Source organism: Phocoena phocoena, chromosome 4, assembly GCF_963924675.1.
Source record: "Phocoena phocoena chromosome 4, mPhoPho1.1, whole genome shotgun sequence".
NCBI lineage: Eukaryota > Metazoa > Chordata > Mammalia > Artiodactyla > Phocoenidae > Phocoena > Phocoena phocoena.
The window spans coordinates 98,995,973-99,013,917 of NC_089222.1; the positions used below are offsets into that span (position 1 = coordinate 98,995,973).

At 39.3% G+C, this 17,945-nt stretch overlaps 2 protein-coding genes across 3 annotated transcripts in view; one reads left to right on the top strand and one right to left on the bottom strand.

The window, feature by feature from the left end:
- FILIP1L (filamin A interacting protein 1 like) overlaps window positions 1–10,090 on the top strand; it is a 118,458-nt gene extending 108,368 nt beyond the window's left edge. The window contains exon 5 of one of the 2 annotated variants that reach the window (XM_065876397.1): window positions 9,911–10,090. In XM_065876397.1, the coding sequence (XP_065732469.1) occupies window positions 9,911–10,090 (180 nt within the window). The remainder of the gene's footprint in view (window positions 1–9,910) is intronic. The other variant, XM_065876399.1, reaches the window with a different exon arrangement.
- The window catches only part of CMSS1 (cms1 ribosomal small subunit homolog), a 383,863-nt gene that overhangs the window by 363,016 nt on the left and 2,902 nt on the right, over window positions 1–17,945 (bottom strand). The gene's annotated exons all lie outside the window — the stretch shown is intronic.

Genomic DNA, 17,945 nt, shown 5'->3' on the forward strand with positions numbered 1-17,945 from the left:
AATATAAGCCTCAAAACAAATTTAAAAACCTGCACTGAAGAGTTTCATTGCATAAGGCTTGTTTCCACTAACTTGACAGATTGGCCCAGAGCACGTGCATATTTGAACATTTATATTTGTATTAATACTTTGTACCTTTGTCTCTTTCAAAGATACTATACTATAAACCAGTGTTTTTAGATGAGCTTTCCATTTCTCACATGCCTTTGGGAGAAAAACGAGATCTAAACAACCAATCAACTTTGCCTTAATGGGGGAAAAATGGGTTTCACCAGGATTCCCAAGAACTTAAGAAATAACCCTTTACTGTTTAGACCTTTCAAAGAGTCCTCTCTGAGGAGTTTCAATCCCATTTGTATTAGCTTATAACCACAGGCACAAATGTCAAGCTCTATTCATCTATTCACAAATCACCTACAAGAACGAACCCACAAATATTTATGAAGCACCTAATATTACTCATTGTTGTGCAGGACAGCTATGCAGGTGTTAAGATTTAGAATCTAAGGCAGGAGTTGAGAACTACCTTAAAAGGTAATTAAGAGCACAACACAGAAAAGGAATTCTATAGATAGCAAAGCACTTATAGGAGTTTGGAGGAGGAGCAGATTACTCTGGGCAGGGTTCAGGGGTCAGGTTTCAGAAACAGATAAGATTTGACTGGAGGAGGGGTGGTGGGCTGGGAGAGGAGGAAAACTTGGGATAGAGAGAAGACAAAAGGCTTTCCAGGAGATGCTCAGCGCAGAGGTATGGAGGCAGGCAGGAGAGCAGAAAACCAGCATTCAAGGAGCAGTGAGCAATGCAGTGTAGCTGATGTTGAGATAGCTGGGGCAGGGGTAAGGTGCAAAGGGCACGTATTGTCAGACCGCAAAGGGCCTTTAATACCGTGCTAGGGAGCACTCTGTCCTCAAAGGTTTCTGGGCAGCGAGATAAGAGAAAACTAATCCTTTATACACTGTTATTTTATTTCATAATAACCCTATAAAGTGGGTATCATCACAATTTTAAAGATTAAAAAAATGTAAATTCTGAGAGGTAAAGAAAATTGTTCCAGGTGGCTCTGTTTGTATGACAAAAAAGAGACATGAACACAGGTCTAATTCCATTGTCCCATGGCAACATACTGAGAAGCTACCTCAGTGCAAGGAGGGGAGCAAAATAAATTGTACCTAATGCTCTCCACTGCCCAGGAACACAGACAGGGCGCCTAACATTACCTGCCTGCGCTCTGCCTCAGAAGCCTGCCGCTTTGGCCAGAACACTCGGAACACCCCTACGTATGCCTCCTCCCCATTGCTCTACCTGGACAGAATTCTCTTCTCTCATCAAGTGATCTACACTGAAAGGTCTGGCTCAAGCCTTACTTCTTCTGAAGCCTACCAGGATCACCACAGACGAGAGTGTCAATCTGCCTCCCCTTTCAACTCCTCCGTCTCCAGGCCACTGTTAGGTTAACAAGAGACAATGAACATGAAAGGCCAAGCCCCACACAAATAAGCAGGCATGGGGAAGATTCACCTGGGGATGGTGCAGTGGTTAAGAGACAGAAGAAAGCAAGACCAAGGAGAGGTACAAGTCCTCATTGTCAGCGAGCACTAAAGCTGCAGTCCAAGTCCACTCTATCTGAAAGCAGGAGTCTATGAGCAAAGGCACAAATTCTAGGCATGAAGAATGAGTTTGGACAGGCTATCAACATGTGAAGAACAGAGGTACCTGATCGGCCTCAGAGATGGCTGGAGTGAAAAGCATCAGAAGTAAGTGAAAATGATCCATAGAAACAGCATCACAAGCATGCACATCAAAGCTTATAAGTAGGTGGCCACCTTGACAGTCCTGACAGTGATCAAAAGCCTCCAGAAAAGGCAATTTAGGGATCAAGGTTTAGCCATCAAAAAGACAAGCACCACCAGCTTAGCCTAGAGGTGGTGGAACTTCTGCCTTTGCAGAACCCTTGAAAATCTTCCTGGGATGGTATACCCTAATTCAGGGTTTCCATTTCTCAAGCAACATCATGACTTATAAGGAAAGACTTATGGTCCCAAAATCACTAAAAAAAAAAAAAAAAAAAGCATTGTATATTTTTTGAGCTCAGAGGGAGAAGTGTTAGGGTTCATCCTTGTCAGTCTCTAAATTCTGCTTCCAATTCAGGATTAAATGACTGTAAACCAAGGGAGCATCACAAATAAAATTGCCATTTTAGAGGAAAATCTTCAAATTGGTCTCCAATTATCTCTCATAACAATTAAGTGCGCATAAAAACCAGCTTCAATGCGGCCAGTCAAAGCAATTCCCCAAGAATTACTATCCTTTACCATTAGAGAGTTGGCTGTTTTTTTCCCTTCTCTTTAAAAAAAAAAGAGCTATTCCTTTTCTGTTCTTTGCCTTTTAATTGTGTTCTTGCCTGAATTCACTGATATCAGTCAGTTTTGAGGCATCAGAAAAGTATCATTTTATAGAAAGAGGAGTTAACTAAAAACTGCAATAGATCCCCAAAGAGTCCATAACATAAGAAACATTTAAACACCTGACAGTCCCTTCAGGGCAGCGGGGATTACTCTGAGAAGGATAATATCTCTCATAGTGACAGACATAAGCAGCACAATTTTTTTATATAAAACTTTTTATTCTGATTATAACAATAGTACATATTTATTACAAAAATTTCGGAAAATATAAATGCTGCCAGAGCCGCTGACTTCAGCTTCTAAGAAGGGTAATAAGAGGATTAGGGAGAACAATGGACAACTACTACTATTTTTTTAGGTCATCCTATCAACTATGGCCCTATTCCAGGCATTCTCAGACTACCAATGAGGAAGGAAATGTGCTATACGGGGACCATCCTGTAATTACTGATCGCCCCTGTGCTAAGGAGTGGCAGATCCCCCTACAGAGTGTGAGTTTATGTAATCTGTTCAGCCCAGACACAATGGCCCAGGGGACAGCCTGGTCACTGCGGGAGAGAGGCAGAATTTCTTTCCCCCCAGCTAGCCAATCAGTGCCTGGAAAATGGTTCAATCCCTTTGCATTGTTCAAGTACTGGAAAGAAATGCCTCCTCAGAGGGCTGCTCTCAGAACTAGTTACACTCTTATCAGTTATTAAGATAGGCAGCCTTGTAGAGGGAATGTGGGCACAGGATAGGACCCAACAAAACTCACCTCTCAGGCTCCGGGAAAAGGATATAGAAGTACCCATGATGGGAGAAGAAAAAAGGGGCAGATGAGGAGGAATTACGTTTTCTACCTGGGCTGTCTCAGCTACTTGAATGGTATCAACAATTTTTCTATGATGATTCTCAAAGCAACAACTCCAAGTTTTCAGTGCCTACCAAACAGTTCCACGTGTGGAAGGTCCAACTACACTTCACACTTGGCATGTGCCCCCACCCCAGTGCACTGTCACTCTTGGATTGCTTTGTCTCACTTCTGGTGATGGTCTAGCACCTTCTCTGTCACCCAGGGTCAAAATTTGGGTCCCATTCTCCACTTCTCTTCTCATCTCCCAGATCCAGTCAGCCACTCTGCCCCAGTATTTCTTCCTCTGCCCTCCCCCTTTTATTTGTGCTAGTACTCCCCAAATCCACACCTCAGTACAGATGCTACTGTAAAATAGTAGCATCTCTAATCCCTCGCCTCTAATCCAACCTTCACCTGTATTGCTGGTGATCCTTCTACAACACTGTCCTGATCATGGCAATTCTTCAGTCCCTCCCCTAAAAGCAGCACTTACTTAGCACTTATATTACCGAGTGCCCCAAATCCAAACCTTCTATCAGACCTCCACCTCCCACCTCATCTCCTTTTGAAACCCTGGACATAATCTGCACCCTCACCAGGACACAGTACTCACCATCCTCTCACACACTAGCAGGGCTTCTAGCCCTATACCTTTACTCATGCTGTTCCTAGGGCAGTAATGCTCTTCTCTCTTTGTCCCTTGTATTGAAATCTTACTCCTACCTCAAGTGCCAATTCCTCTAGAAATCTCTTTATTTTTCTGAATCTTCCTCTGAGTTTCCAAAACACTTCTGTTTGTACTTTTATTACAGCACTTCATTTTGCCTCGTTATAATCGTTTGTTACCCCTCCTATACTATAATCTCTTGAGAGCAAGAATCAGCTGTCATTTAGTTTTGAAACTCTTATATCAATGTTTCTCAAAATGCAGTCACTGATCACATTTATCAGAATTACCAAGGACTCCACAGATTTCTACATACCCACACCTATGAAATCTAGTTCAGGGAATCTGCATCTTAACAAGCTGCCTGGGTCATTCTTGGGTTTATAAAGTTTAAGAACCACTGTCCTACCTTATCCAGGACTTAAATACGGCTGGTAATAGGTGCTCAACAAAGGTGCGCAGGTCTAACAACATACCTGGTGGCCACAGTTGGCTCGCATTTGTTCTTTTCATAGAATCATTGAATGTCAAGGTCAAAGGGTATAGTTGGTATAACTGCATTGTTTTTTGAATAATTAAAAGATAGAAAAAGACAGGAACGACTAGAAAAAAAAATGTTTTCAAGTGAACTCTAAAACAGAAAGACAATGAATAGACTAAGTAGGATAAGGAGGGAAAAGGATGTGAAAGTACTTTTCTGGGCCAGAGGTGGTTAGAAACACAGCCCAGTAATTGACACTGCTTGGTCAGCTGCCGCAACTGCTATGCTTAGCAACATGTCTCCAATAATTAATTGGAGAGATGGGAGAACAAGGGATAAAGCAGAAAAACAAGAAAGGTAAAATAAACAAGAAGATAAGTTATGATTATGATCAAGAAATAAGCACCTTAAGAACAGATATAAGGAAAAAGACAAAGATAATAATGTTGACATTAGTAACAACTAACACAGACTTGACACTTCAGATGTGCCAGGGACTTTCCTACACAATATCTCTACCAACTAAGGAACTTGCAAGTAGGCAGTCTAATCCCCAAATAAGGGTTACAGATGAGGAAACTAAGGTCTGGACAGGCTAACTGGCCTGCTCAAGGACACACAGCTAGGTGGTGCCAGAACCAGAGTGGGGACCCACCCAGGTCTATCTGGCTCCATAGCCAGTGCTCTAGCCACTAATCCAAAGCTGTTGCAAAATATAAGCTGGCGAATGATTTTTAAAAATTACATGGGTGCAAATGAGGGAATGAGAAAGAGAGGAGTGGGTACCAAAACAGAAGAAGAAAAAAAGCTGAGGTGAAAAACCTGACAGATGAACAAAAAGAAAGGGAATAAACAAAACTGTTCAAGGTTAATATATTTTAACATTCTATTTCTACATGTGATGCTATGTGTCTGGGCACAAAATGGAAGCAACTAGGTTAGGAAGGATTTTTGAAAACTGTATTTCAATGCTTATTCTTGGATTGCCCTCACTGCTCATGGTGTAATTACTACAGAGAGATTGGGAGGTGACTAGGTACAACCACAAACCATGTTACATTATAAACTACAGGCATCAATTTCCTCTAGCCTTCACCTCAGAAACTGGACAACTCTTAAATACAAATCATAGCACTGTAGCTCTATTTAAAACCAAATGTTCTCTCACAAGAGGTTAGTGAGAATAAGCTAATGAAACTACAGAGTTTCCTTTTGAAGGAGCCCCTGCCATATAAAACTGTAAAATCTTTAGTGATAAAGTTTTATTGTATAATGAGGAAGTTCTGAGAAGATCAAGAGAAAAAAGCCAAAGCAGCATATGAAACTCTAGGCTATCTGCCAGATTCATTACCTGTTGTTTCCTTTAAAAAAATAAAAAAATTAATAAATTAGCAGTGATTTACCAAATAATACAAAAGACAAAAGAAGACAATAATATTTCAAAGATTTTTTTTCTCAATTTAGCATTTCCTCCTTTTCATCACCATATCCATCATCATTACTTATGTACTTTCCCATTAAACAGAGAAAAACAAAAATACAAAGCACTGCTATTCTGATAACACACGGCCTTGACCAAGCATTCCACAGCTGGGTCCCTAAGGGAGTCAGGCAGCCCTGAATCCGCCCCCTCCCTGCACCACCCCAATGACCACAAATGAAAATGACCCACCGTCTTTGGGAGCCTTGAGCCTTTCGACCCCTAGAGCTAAAGGTGTAATGAGAGGCCCTGCAGTCCCTGAAGTCAGGAACATTCCTGAGGGAACACAGCTTTCTTACACAATATGTTGCCAATACATCTCCAAAAAGGTTCAAAGCACTTACAAAATTAATCTCATTTAGAGAAAAGGAAACATCCTGACTCCAACTGTATAACTAGGATCTGACAGCTTCCTCATTAAATGCTGATATTGTTCTGACGTTTGCCCTCCATGATAACGTGAAGGAGCACAAGGATCAAGTAGAAACTGGGTTATAGAATTAAGATTTTGAATAAAACATTTTCACCTCTCTATAATTCTTTTGGTCACTAAGGCTCACTGACATCTAATGACTTGCTATAACCACAGAGTCTCACAGATAGCTCCGCTTCTTTTAAGAACCTATAGACCAAACAAGCCAACGTTTAAAGAATTTAATGAATACTCCTTTTCTCTCTATTGTTCCCTAAATAAAAGCAAGGCCTTTGCCTCAATAAACTCATCATCTTTCAGACCTGTAATCCATTTCAAATCCCAATCTCCATGTTGAACTGAGTTAAACATTAAGAACAAAACAAAACAAACAAACAAAAAAACCCCAAAAAACTTTTCTTCTATGAATGAGCTTTCCAACATGCTTAATCTCCTCCAAGACATCTGCTTTCTGACGAAACCCAGGAGCCTCCAACTCTTGAGTAGAACATTCACTGTGTGGTCTTAAAAGAGGCATATGCACGGATTCCTCTTGCAATATGCACTCCAAATTTGGATAAAACTTTCTTGGAACTATTTGACATAGTGTTCTAAAAAATGATCCAAGAGATGACACATTTTAAAGCTCTATACCTCATTTACTGAAACATGTCCAAGTATAAAATTCATAGAAGAAAACAAAAATAGCATCATTTTTTCCCAAAGATTTGAGAATGACAGAGTTGTCCTAATAATAGAACTAGCCTTTGCTGCCATCTAGAGGTAAAAACTATGTAGTGACATCAAGAGTTATCAAGAAAACCAAAATCAACTTGCAGCCATCAATGGTGTAGAAACAATGGGAGCCCAATAACTTTCAGGCAGCTGACCCTACCAATGACCACCATTCCAAGCCATACTGTCTTCACCAACACATATCAGTATAGCTTATAAGAAAAAAGCCCCATCAATATTGTGTTCCATATCAGTTTACTGGACAGATTTCAGTTCTGAATAACCTGTGGTACTCATACCACATTCCTAGACAATCTGAGTCAGTAGATTCTGAGATGGGATCTGGGCATTGCAGTGTTTTAAAAGCCCCACAGGTGGTTCTGATGAGCATCTAGGACCACTGGGCCATGAAACCCTGGCCTTCCACAGTGTTGAACCTCCCACACCCAGGCAGGTCAGAGTTCTGGGTTAGAAAAGACCTTAAAGCTTACATCTAAATGAGCTTCAACTATGGCAGTGTTTATCAAAGTATGTCAGGCTGACCACCTGTATCAGATAAACCACCCTGAGGGTTTATTAAAAATGTGGATTCCTGGGTGCATTCATAGACAAATGAATTACAGTTTCTAGAGGTAAGGCCCAGGAATCTACAATTTAAGTAGGATCCCATCATAGGTTTTTGTACACTAAATAGGACAACCAGTCTAAAGCCTGACAAAGTTAAAGGACCTCACTGAAACCTATCTTGTAAAGGCTATTATTAATGCTGTGGTTACAAGATCAGCTGATTTGAATTATGATTTCAAGTGCAGCTGCTACTTATTCATGGTTTGCACAATATGCAGATGTTCATAGAAATGTCCTGATCTGTGAAGTATTTCCTTCCTTTTTTATGCCTTAATATAACTTAGTGTTGCTTTTTTAAATTGCATACTTATTTTAGAAAATGTGGAGAATATATAAGAAAAATAAAAAGCACTATTACTCCATTACCCAGAGTTAATAAACACTGATAGCACTGGTATATTTTCTCCTAGTATTTTCTCTTCAAATATACATAAAGTATGTACATAGTTTTAAATCCTGCTTTTAACATTTCTGAATAAATACTTTCCCATATCTTGAAAAGCATAATTGTTTAAAGACAGCATGATATTTTCATGTGATTATAGTGTAATATATTTACTCTATCCTGACTGTTAGAGCCTTAAACTGTGTCCAGTTTTCATTGTTATAAATAATGCTAAAACAAAGAGCCTTGCCTACATCTCTGATTATTTCCTGGCAGGAGAATAATATCAGAGTATCAGTATCTCATTTGCTATGTTTAGGATTAAGTATAAAAAAAAAATATATCAGGGCTTCCCTGGTGGCACAGTGGTTGAGAGTCCGCCTGCCGATGCAGGGGATGCAGGTTTGTGCCCCTGTCCGGGAAGATCCCACATGCCGCGGAGCGGCTGGGCCCGTAAGCCATGGCCGCTGAGCCTGCGCAGGAGAGGCCACAACAGTGAGAGGCCCGCATACCGCAAAAAAAAAAAAAAAAAATGTCAGTAAGAACACTAAAGCCTAAAACGCTCCTAGTGCCTAGGCATAGAGAAGACTGTACCAAAAGAAAGCATATTCCCCATATAGTCTATCCTTTATTGAAAGACTCACACTTTTTAGCCAATTCTGTGTAGTGTTTATTTGAAAATCTAAATATGATTGCTATAATAGTTAGGGGGCATTTAAAATAAGTGAATGTTTACATAAAGAGACCAAGGGGCTTTACTGTACTTTATCAGTACAAAAAAAATGTGGAAACAAATTTCTATAGAATGAAAAACAATATAAGAAGGGTTTCCACAAGAACAGTATTAGAATCTATGATGAAAACTATAATGCATTTTTAAAAGATTTCTATTTTTGAGCTCACAGCAAGGAAAGGACGATGCAGCAAAAGAGGGGGAAATCATCATCATCATCATCATCATCATCATCATCATTGTGGATTATAATGAGAATTACAGTTAGCAGAGACCTTTTCCCATCTCTTTACCAACAAGTATTCTTATCCAAGTATATTTTTCCTAAATAAATGAAAATAAGAGTATATTTCTAAGCAAATATGAAGTAAATCAAGTCTTTACTCTTTCACACTCTACAGCCCACTTTCCCAGTCCAGATCACTCAACCTATCTGTGATTCCTCTCTCAACCCTCATAGGCTAACTGTGGACAAATATTAATACAATTCTACCTCCATAACGTGCCTCCCCCCCAACCTAAGTCCTTACTATCCCCCTACTACACACACACTGTCTATAGAATCAGGTACAATTTTCCCTATCTAGCCCCAGTCTACATTCCCATTCTGCTTCTCAAATACAACCTAATTTAAAGTCATTCCATTTCTCAACTGTATCCAACTTCCTACCCCAGGGACATTGCCAAAAGTATTCCTTTACTCTGGAATGCTCTCCCATTCCTGCTGTTAAAAATCCTAAAAGTCTTTGGAGGCCCAAGACAAATGTTACTTTCTCAGCAAAGCTCTCTTAGATCCCTCAGTTGAAATTAACCTTTCTCTGGCAATCTCATTACCCTTTGAGATGAATTTGGGACACTTTTCTTGTTTATCTCCCACTACGCTATGATTGCCAAAAAGCAAGAAACATAACCTATTTATCTTTGTATCTAACATTATCTACACTAGAGGGCCTTGCACACAGCACACACTTAACTCATGTTGGCAGAATTGTTTAACTGAATTTTCTTTCTTCAACCTGACAGTCTGATGTGTCCCTAGAACCTAGTGTTTTCAAAGAAGCCAAAATCTCCAAGCTGACTCTATGTCCTGAACATGTCTGTTTCTCCACCAACTGTACCATTAACCACCTTCTGTTTTTCTGTTTAATTCAAGATCAAGGAGGTATGCAAGCAGAGAATCCCAACACGGATCCCTAAACCAAAATCTACAGGCATTGCTAAGCTTTCCCCTAAAGTTCTCCCAGGGCCTATGGATAAGACTGGCTGTGGGAAGCTACACATCATAAGGACTGTCACCTCAAATACTTTCCTCCACATGGGAGCGAAAAGGTAAGTCATGCAAATGTACTGCCTGGATACATTCACCTACAGAAATATCTGGAAAGCTGGTGTTACTAGTATGGAAGGACAAAGATGAAGGGCCGTCTCTCCAGGAAATGGTGAAACAGCAAACAGACAGACGGTTGGTTCATTCACAGGTTGCTGGACCTGGTAAATATCATCCTGAAAGAGCAGGACATCTGCAATTACTTTAACTATATATGTATATGCATATACACACAATCACAGGCCCAGACACACACCCCAAATCCTCCCAACTCATCATCCTACTTGTAATCCAACCCAAAGTTGGACTATCATTAGCCAGGAATAGGACTGAATTCATTAGAACAGTTCGAAAGTTTTCTGGTGAACCCAGAAGTAATTCATTCCACAGAACTTTGCCAAGAAGATGTGGTATCAAGGATTCCTAATCTGCTTCAAGAAAGTCAGATTATTTCCATCAAAATGGCAGGACAATTAAAATCATACTTTAAGTTCTAAAAATATGACTTCTTTATGACCAGGAGGAAAAAAACAAGTGGTACTTCTTAGTTACAAGGAAGAAAGGAACAACAAAAATGAGTAACAGCCGAACACGTCCTTTGTGTGGCCTACCTGATAAATGCTGGTGTAGTGTGCACACTTGGCTGCTGGCACATAGTCTTCTGTCCCACTTTCCCTAGTAAATTGCCCCTCCTGTATATATACAGGCCATGGAATCTCATTGCTAGGCTTGTAAAGCAAACCAGTTTAGATTGGTATCATTGCTTTCTATAGTAATCAGGACATCTGAGAGTCAAAGGTCACTAATACTAAGATCTTTTAGGGAGATATGAATCACAGTCTTGGATGTTTAAAAAAAAGACAATTTATCATCTCAATGGACATTCTTTAATCACAACACTATTGAAAACTCAGTTGGTTCAAAAAAAAGCTTGGGATCAGGAGACTCAAATTCCAATTCCAGTTTTTCACTCATTTGACACTGAGCTTGGTGTTCATTAGTCTAAGCCTTGAGTTTCTAGTATGTAAAACAGAAAAGCTGAATAATTCTTCAGGTCCCTCCCAGTTCTCATCATCCATGAGTACGTCAACTACGAAAACTGAATTCAACCAGTCATCTACAAGGCGGGGCTCAGTTCCCTGGCAGTAAACTAAAGTAGTCTTTTTCTTCACACTAAAAACTCACTGAATCAAAGGAAACGTGTCTGTAATTTAGTATGGATAGAGTAACACAATGATATTTTAAGACAAATAAGGCATTTTTGACATGGGAGACAGTTGTATCTCACAAAGCTTCAGTCAGAAAAAATAAATACATTCTACGAAGAGCACGACCCAAGGTTTTCTGTGATTCGGCACTAAGAACTGGATGCATGATCCTGGAGGAAATCCTGCTGGTTAAGGACAGTGCTTTAGCTGGCTGTCCTGGGATGAAGTCAGCAGAGCAGGAGCAAAGGAACTGCCATTCTTTGCATTCATCCAGCCAAGCCCAATTCAACGCATTGATGTCACTATACAAATGTCCCTGGGACCCACTTCAATTTCAAGGAGGAGGAGAAGGAGCTGGAAGCCTGGGGAGCATTGAGCTATACAAGCCAAAGAGAGGGATGATCAGGAAATGGCACAGGGAGAAGGTGAGGAGGTTGGGTGAATTAAAAACCCGAAGTGGAAAAGTCTAAGTTAAATGAAAGCAGTAAGAGAATGGAAGGAGTGGACTACAAAAAAAGATGATGACCCTCTGACATGAAAATGATACAAGAGAGACGGTTCAGAAGGAAGTGCAGGGCAGTAACGGGTGGATGGTGCAGTGGGAAAATGTGTAGGGGGCTTAGGGCTATGCCTGACATTAACAGATAATATTCAGCGAACAGAGAATGAGTGAATGAGGGAGAGAAGGGCCATTCAGTCAAGACATAAGTGAGAAAAGGTGCTAAGAGATCGCAATGGTATATGATAGGGTCAGGAAAAGCAGATATGCTGGGTAACATTCAACACTGATAATTATGCTAATGCAAAGGAAAAACACTGAACCTCCTAGGGTGGAACCCAAATAGACTGAAGAAAACCACGAAACAAAACAGGAAAAACAAGCACCAACAGTACTCCTAGAAAGACTCAATACCCTGGGAATGTTTTACCTTGAAGATGAACACAAAATATATTTTACGTTAGAGGTTTCAAAATTGTTTTCTGTTATGTTAAGAGACTCCCTAAAGTACATTTTCATGCCAAGCTGGCATAAGTTCAAGAACAAGCAAGATAAGAAAGACAAGATATTGTACAAATAACTAAAAAAAGGATAGGAAAATAGCTACACTTCTATGGAAAGCAGCAGAAACCTATCTTTAAATGGTAACACAGTTCTAATCCCATTGAGACAAAAGTGTTTAAAATAACACAATCTATCCTAACAAAAACTATGCTTATTTTAAAGCAATATGTAGTGCAATAAAAATGCATAAACAACTTAGACCTGGGATAAGTTCAACAAAATGGTGTTTGACCTATAACACAACCAAAATATAAAGAATTCTGCCTCCTGAACATAATCCGGTTTCTGCAGAAATGTGATTCCTCCAAAGATAAAAATAAAAGAAGCTGTCCTAATAATTCTATAGTGATTTTATTAAGTTAAATTTTTAAAAGGAAGCAGATAAAAATCCAAGTGAGCAAAAACACATTCAAATTGTAACAAAAATTTTAATTTTTGTATGATTTTGTATGCTGGAGTCTTTCCTCAGCTGTTCATTTATTTAGCTTCAATGATTTCTGAACTAATCTCCTTGCAACTTTTTAGAATAAAGTATCTGATTGTAACAGGAAAGTGACTGATCTCACACATAACTGATAATTCTGGACTGAGTAATGGAGTAACTGATGTAATGGAGTAATTCTCTCTGGGATGTGTTTCAAATTCCTGCTTCTGAGGACATGTGACATAACTCTTGGGGTCTGACACTGAGTCTGGGGCAGGGGTCTATAAATGTAAAGACCCCACAGGCCAAATTCAGCCCACTGTCTTTTTGTATGTCCTGCAAGTTAAGAATAGTTTTTACATCTTTAAATAGAAAAAAAAAATCAAAAGAAGAATATTTTGTGAGATGAAAATTACATGAAATTCAAATTCCATTGTCTATAGATAAACTTCTATTGGAACACAGCCACATTCATTTGTTTACATATTTATTATCTGATCATTTCTTATGCTACAATAGCAGAGTTGAGTAGCTGTGACATTGGCCAACAAAGCCTAAAATATTTACTACCTGGCCTTTTACAAAAAAAGTTTCCTGACCTCTGGTCTAGTGTGAACTAGACTAACAAGGAGCTCAAGAGCTTAAGAGCTTAATCAACTAATTTTTTTTTTTTTTTTTTGCGGTACATGGGCCTCTCACTGCCGCAGCCCCTACTGCTGCGGAGCACAGGCTCCGGACGCGCAGGCCCAGCGGCCATGGCTCACAGGCCCAGCCGCTCGGCGGCATGTGGGATCCTCCCAGACCGGGGCATGAACCTGTGTCCCCTGCATCGGCAGGCAGACTCTCAACCACTGCGCCACCAGGGAAGCCCCTTAATCAACTAATTTTTAAAAGCAATGCTAGCAATTTAAGAATGCAATTAAGAATTCTATGAAAGCTGATGAAAATGGGGAAACTGTATTTCAAGCTGATTGTGAGATATTTAGTAAAATGTATACTTCTATGAAAGCCCTAAAGTGTTCAACTAAAGAACATCAGATGAGAAAGGATTTGTGCCACAAAATAATGTAATGTGTTAATGTTGAATCTGAGGGGGAAATGGAACTATTTCTAGGCCTTCCAAATTCCTGGTATTTTCTAAGACAGCAGAGCTACTGTACATGCTATTTAAAGAAAGATGTATAAATTTGTACCTTTAAAGGTTCATAATTGTTGTCAAGAACCACTTGTTTAATCATTTGCAAGAATTATAGAAATTGTATAAAGTAAAGTAAAACTTGGTCTTTGTTACACAGTCTTCAAGTACAGAACAAAAATGTTGCACCTATCCCTCTCCTCTTTCCTTCTTCTCACCTTTTAAAATTTATCCTACCTGTTTTTTGCCCTTAAGCATGTCTTAAAAGAATATCATTTGCATTTTGATGAACCACATCAATGTATAAAGTCCATAAACAGATTATGTTTTTCCCTCTAACTCCATTACAATGTTTAAAAGAGAGCCAAGCATGAGAGTTCAATAAATGATTTTGAAAACAACATGCTCTGAAGCTGATCCTCTGTTGTATGTTATCAACAACTACTGTAAATATTCCAAGTCTGAATTTTATATGTAGAGGCAATGCTTTACAACATCTACTACTCATGGCTGCCTATAGATGTGAGAAAAGGAAACTCTAGTGTGAAAAAAGGAAAAAAAAACCCAAAACTTAAGTTATTCAGGTTTAAAAAATCCAAGGTGTTCCCCAACTTCACCGTTTCCAGAAGGAATTCAGCATAGATAAAGTGATGTGATTTTTAAGGATAAAATGATATTACAACAAAAATATTTACAATGCTTACATCAGCAATCTCAAAAATGAACAATCACACTGATCCTAGGTGACAAAAGCTGTCACCAGTAGGAATTATCAGCTCATTTACAAAGCAAAAGACTGCTGTTCTTTCAAATATATAATTTCAAAACTAAACCCAAATATGGTTAGAATAAAATGATAGTAAACACAGTTATAAAACACAGATTTCTAATGTATTTTTAGAAAAAGAAAAGCAACATCTGCCAAGTCCGTCAAAAGCCTAAGCAGGATTTTGACAACTCTTCCAGTGGACCAAGTTTCTTTAGACGCAGAAGTCCTATGTTAAAGTCTCCAAGATGTGGCTGTGAAATATTAACAATTAATTACTTAACGAACAAATCCTTAATGAGTGCCTTCTAAGTACCCAGATACTACTATAGGCCCAAAGGATACAGCAAAGAACAAGATAAACAAATCTCCGCTCATATGGTGCTTACATATTAGTGTGGGGAGACTGTAATAATTTAATAAGGAAAATAATAGTTGGTGATAAGTGCTCTGATGAGAAATACTGCAACATGATAATGTAAGTAGATAGCTACTCTACACTTGCTGAACAGGAACTTAGGTGTGTTTGAACTTAGGTTTTAATGTCAAGAAAAGGCCAACCATTCAAAATTCAGAAGGACAGCCCAGAAAGGAAAAGGAACAGCTATTACAAAAGGCTAAGACAAAATGAGCTTGGCCTGTTGAGGCACCCAATGAAGGCTGGTGTGGCTGGGACAGCATAAACTAGAGGGGAGTCCGTATGTTCCAGCAGATACCAACCATGGTAAGCAATCTAGGTTTTATTCTGTGTGTTGGAGGGAAGCCAGTGACAGGTTTAAGCAGGAATGTGATCTGATCGATCAATTTGTCTGCTGACTGAAGCACAGAGGGACAAGATGGAAATTGGGAGCCCTGTTAGAAGTTTACCGCAGAGATTTAGGCAAGATGGCAGCATGTACTCTGATGGCATGAACAAAAAAAAAAACAAACAAGCAAAAATAAAAAAGGAAAAAAGATTCAGGATATGTTTTGGAGGCAGAGACAAAACTTGATAGATCAGATGTAAAGGGTGAAGGAACTAAATAAATGAATAAATCAGAACATGCCTAGGCCTTTGTGAAATTGGGCAGTTGGTGATTTAATTTACTGAGATAGGGAAGTCTGGAGAAAAAGCAGATTTGGGGAAAAATTCAGGAGTTGGGCCTCATTTACATTTGACATTCTCATCAAATAAGTATAGACATCAAGAAGACAGCCAGGTATGTGAGCCTTGAGCTCTAGGACCACGTATAAGTTCCTGGGAAGAGATTGTTCTCAAAGTCCAATGGTACAACCTGCTTATTTGTATCTCAGAGTAATCAGCGTTCTTTAGAAGAGTACACTTTGGGAAACTAAGAGTTAATAGACAATTTGATAACAATGATGTATCTAAACAAAAGGTTTATAAAGTATGAGCCTCTTTAAACTGATAAAGGATTATTATTTTAGAGATGAGATGCTTATCATTGATAATTAGAATAATTAACTTTGAGAAATTTAAGTACACAGACTGGTTTCTGACTGCCTGTCTATGAATCTCAGCCTCTCTACTTACCAACTGAATAACACTGGGCAAATCACTAAACCACTTGGTGCCTCAATTTCCTCATCTAAAAAATGGAGATAACTGTACCTACATCATGGTATACTTATAAAGATTAAATGAACCAGTACATGTAAAGCAATCAAAAAAGTATCTGGCACAGAGTGACCACTTAACAAATGCAAATTAGTATTGTTACCTGCAATTTCCGGGCACTGCACACAGAAGTGTCTTCACACTTCAGTTTTCTAGTTAGATTCTTGGTAAGAGATGGCATCAAAGATTCAGAATAAGCTAGGGGAGCATATGAAAAACCCTCCTCAAAAGAAGTGGAGGCAAAGAGTTTTGCAGATTGCTAAAAACATCCTATTTAAAATAAGCTATAGGGACTTCCCTGGTGGCACAGCATTTAAAAATCCATCTGCCAATGCAGGGGACACGGGAAGATCCCACATGCCGCGGAGCAACTAAGCCCATGCGCCACAACTACTGAGCCTGTGCTCTAGAGCCTGCAAGCCACAACTACTGAAGCCCACGCGCCTGGAGCCCGTGCTCTACAGCAAGAGAAGCCACCACAATGAGAAGCCTGCGCACAGCAATGAAGAGTAGCCCCTACTCACCGCAACTAGAGAAAGCCCATGTGCAGCAACGAAGACCCAACGCAGCCAAAAATAAATAAATAAAATAAATAAATTTATATATAAAAAAGTAAGCAATATATGTGCCGGTAATTCCTAAATTCGTTATCTCCAGCTCCAACCCTGGAGCTCCAGACTCTATACCCAGCTGCCTACTGGACACTTGACTTGGTAATTTAATAGGCATATTATTGGAATAAAAAGGGAAAACAATCGGTGTTCTCTTTAGTAAGTGAATGACCAACTGACCACTTCCAACAGCAGAAACTCTCGGCTCTGCTCCATAAGTCACGAAAACCATGATGTGAATAAACATTCAGCTTCACACTGAGAAAGTGCCCAGTTTGGTCAGCTACATGAAATCTCAGGCATTGCACCTGGTGCATTAGCACTAATGCTTTGCAATTATGATTCTACTGCATGCATTGTTTACTACCATACATGCAGTATTATATATTATTATCAAATAATTTCTTAAGGTAGGCAGGGAATAAGGAAATAAGTGAAATGAAGTGAAACGAAATATTAGATATCATTAGATGATTCCTAGGCTCTGTTGCCTGAGGCATACTGTGCTGTACACACCTCAGCAGAGGAAATTCTCAGTTGTCTTACCCTGGGCCATGACTCCAATCACCACCAATGATGACACCAACAGGGTGACCAGACATCTCAAGTGGACTGCCCCAGCAAAATTCTAAGAGCATGGCCTTCCGCTCTCAAAAGTGTCTAGACTGATGAGAAATTATATATCTACCTGTGTATACTATCACCAAAAGTCCTGTAAAATGCATTCACTAATTCAGTTAATATCTACCAAACACCAACTAAGTGCCAGGTACCATGTTGGACTCCAGTACAATGCAGGATTCTAATACAGGCATACCTCGGAGATACTTAGGTTCGGTTCCAGACACAATAAAGTGAGTATCACGATAAAGCAAGTCATGAATTTTTTGGTTTCCCAGTGCATATAAAAGTTATGTTTCACTATACTGTACTCGATTAATTGTGTAATAGCATTACATATAAAAAGAGTACATACCTTACTTAAAAAATAATTTATTGCTAAAAAATGCTAACCAATGCAGAGTCACGACAAACC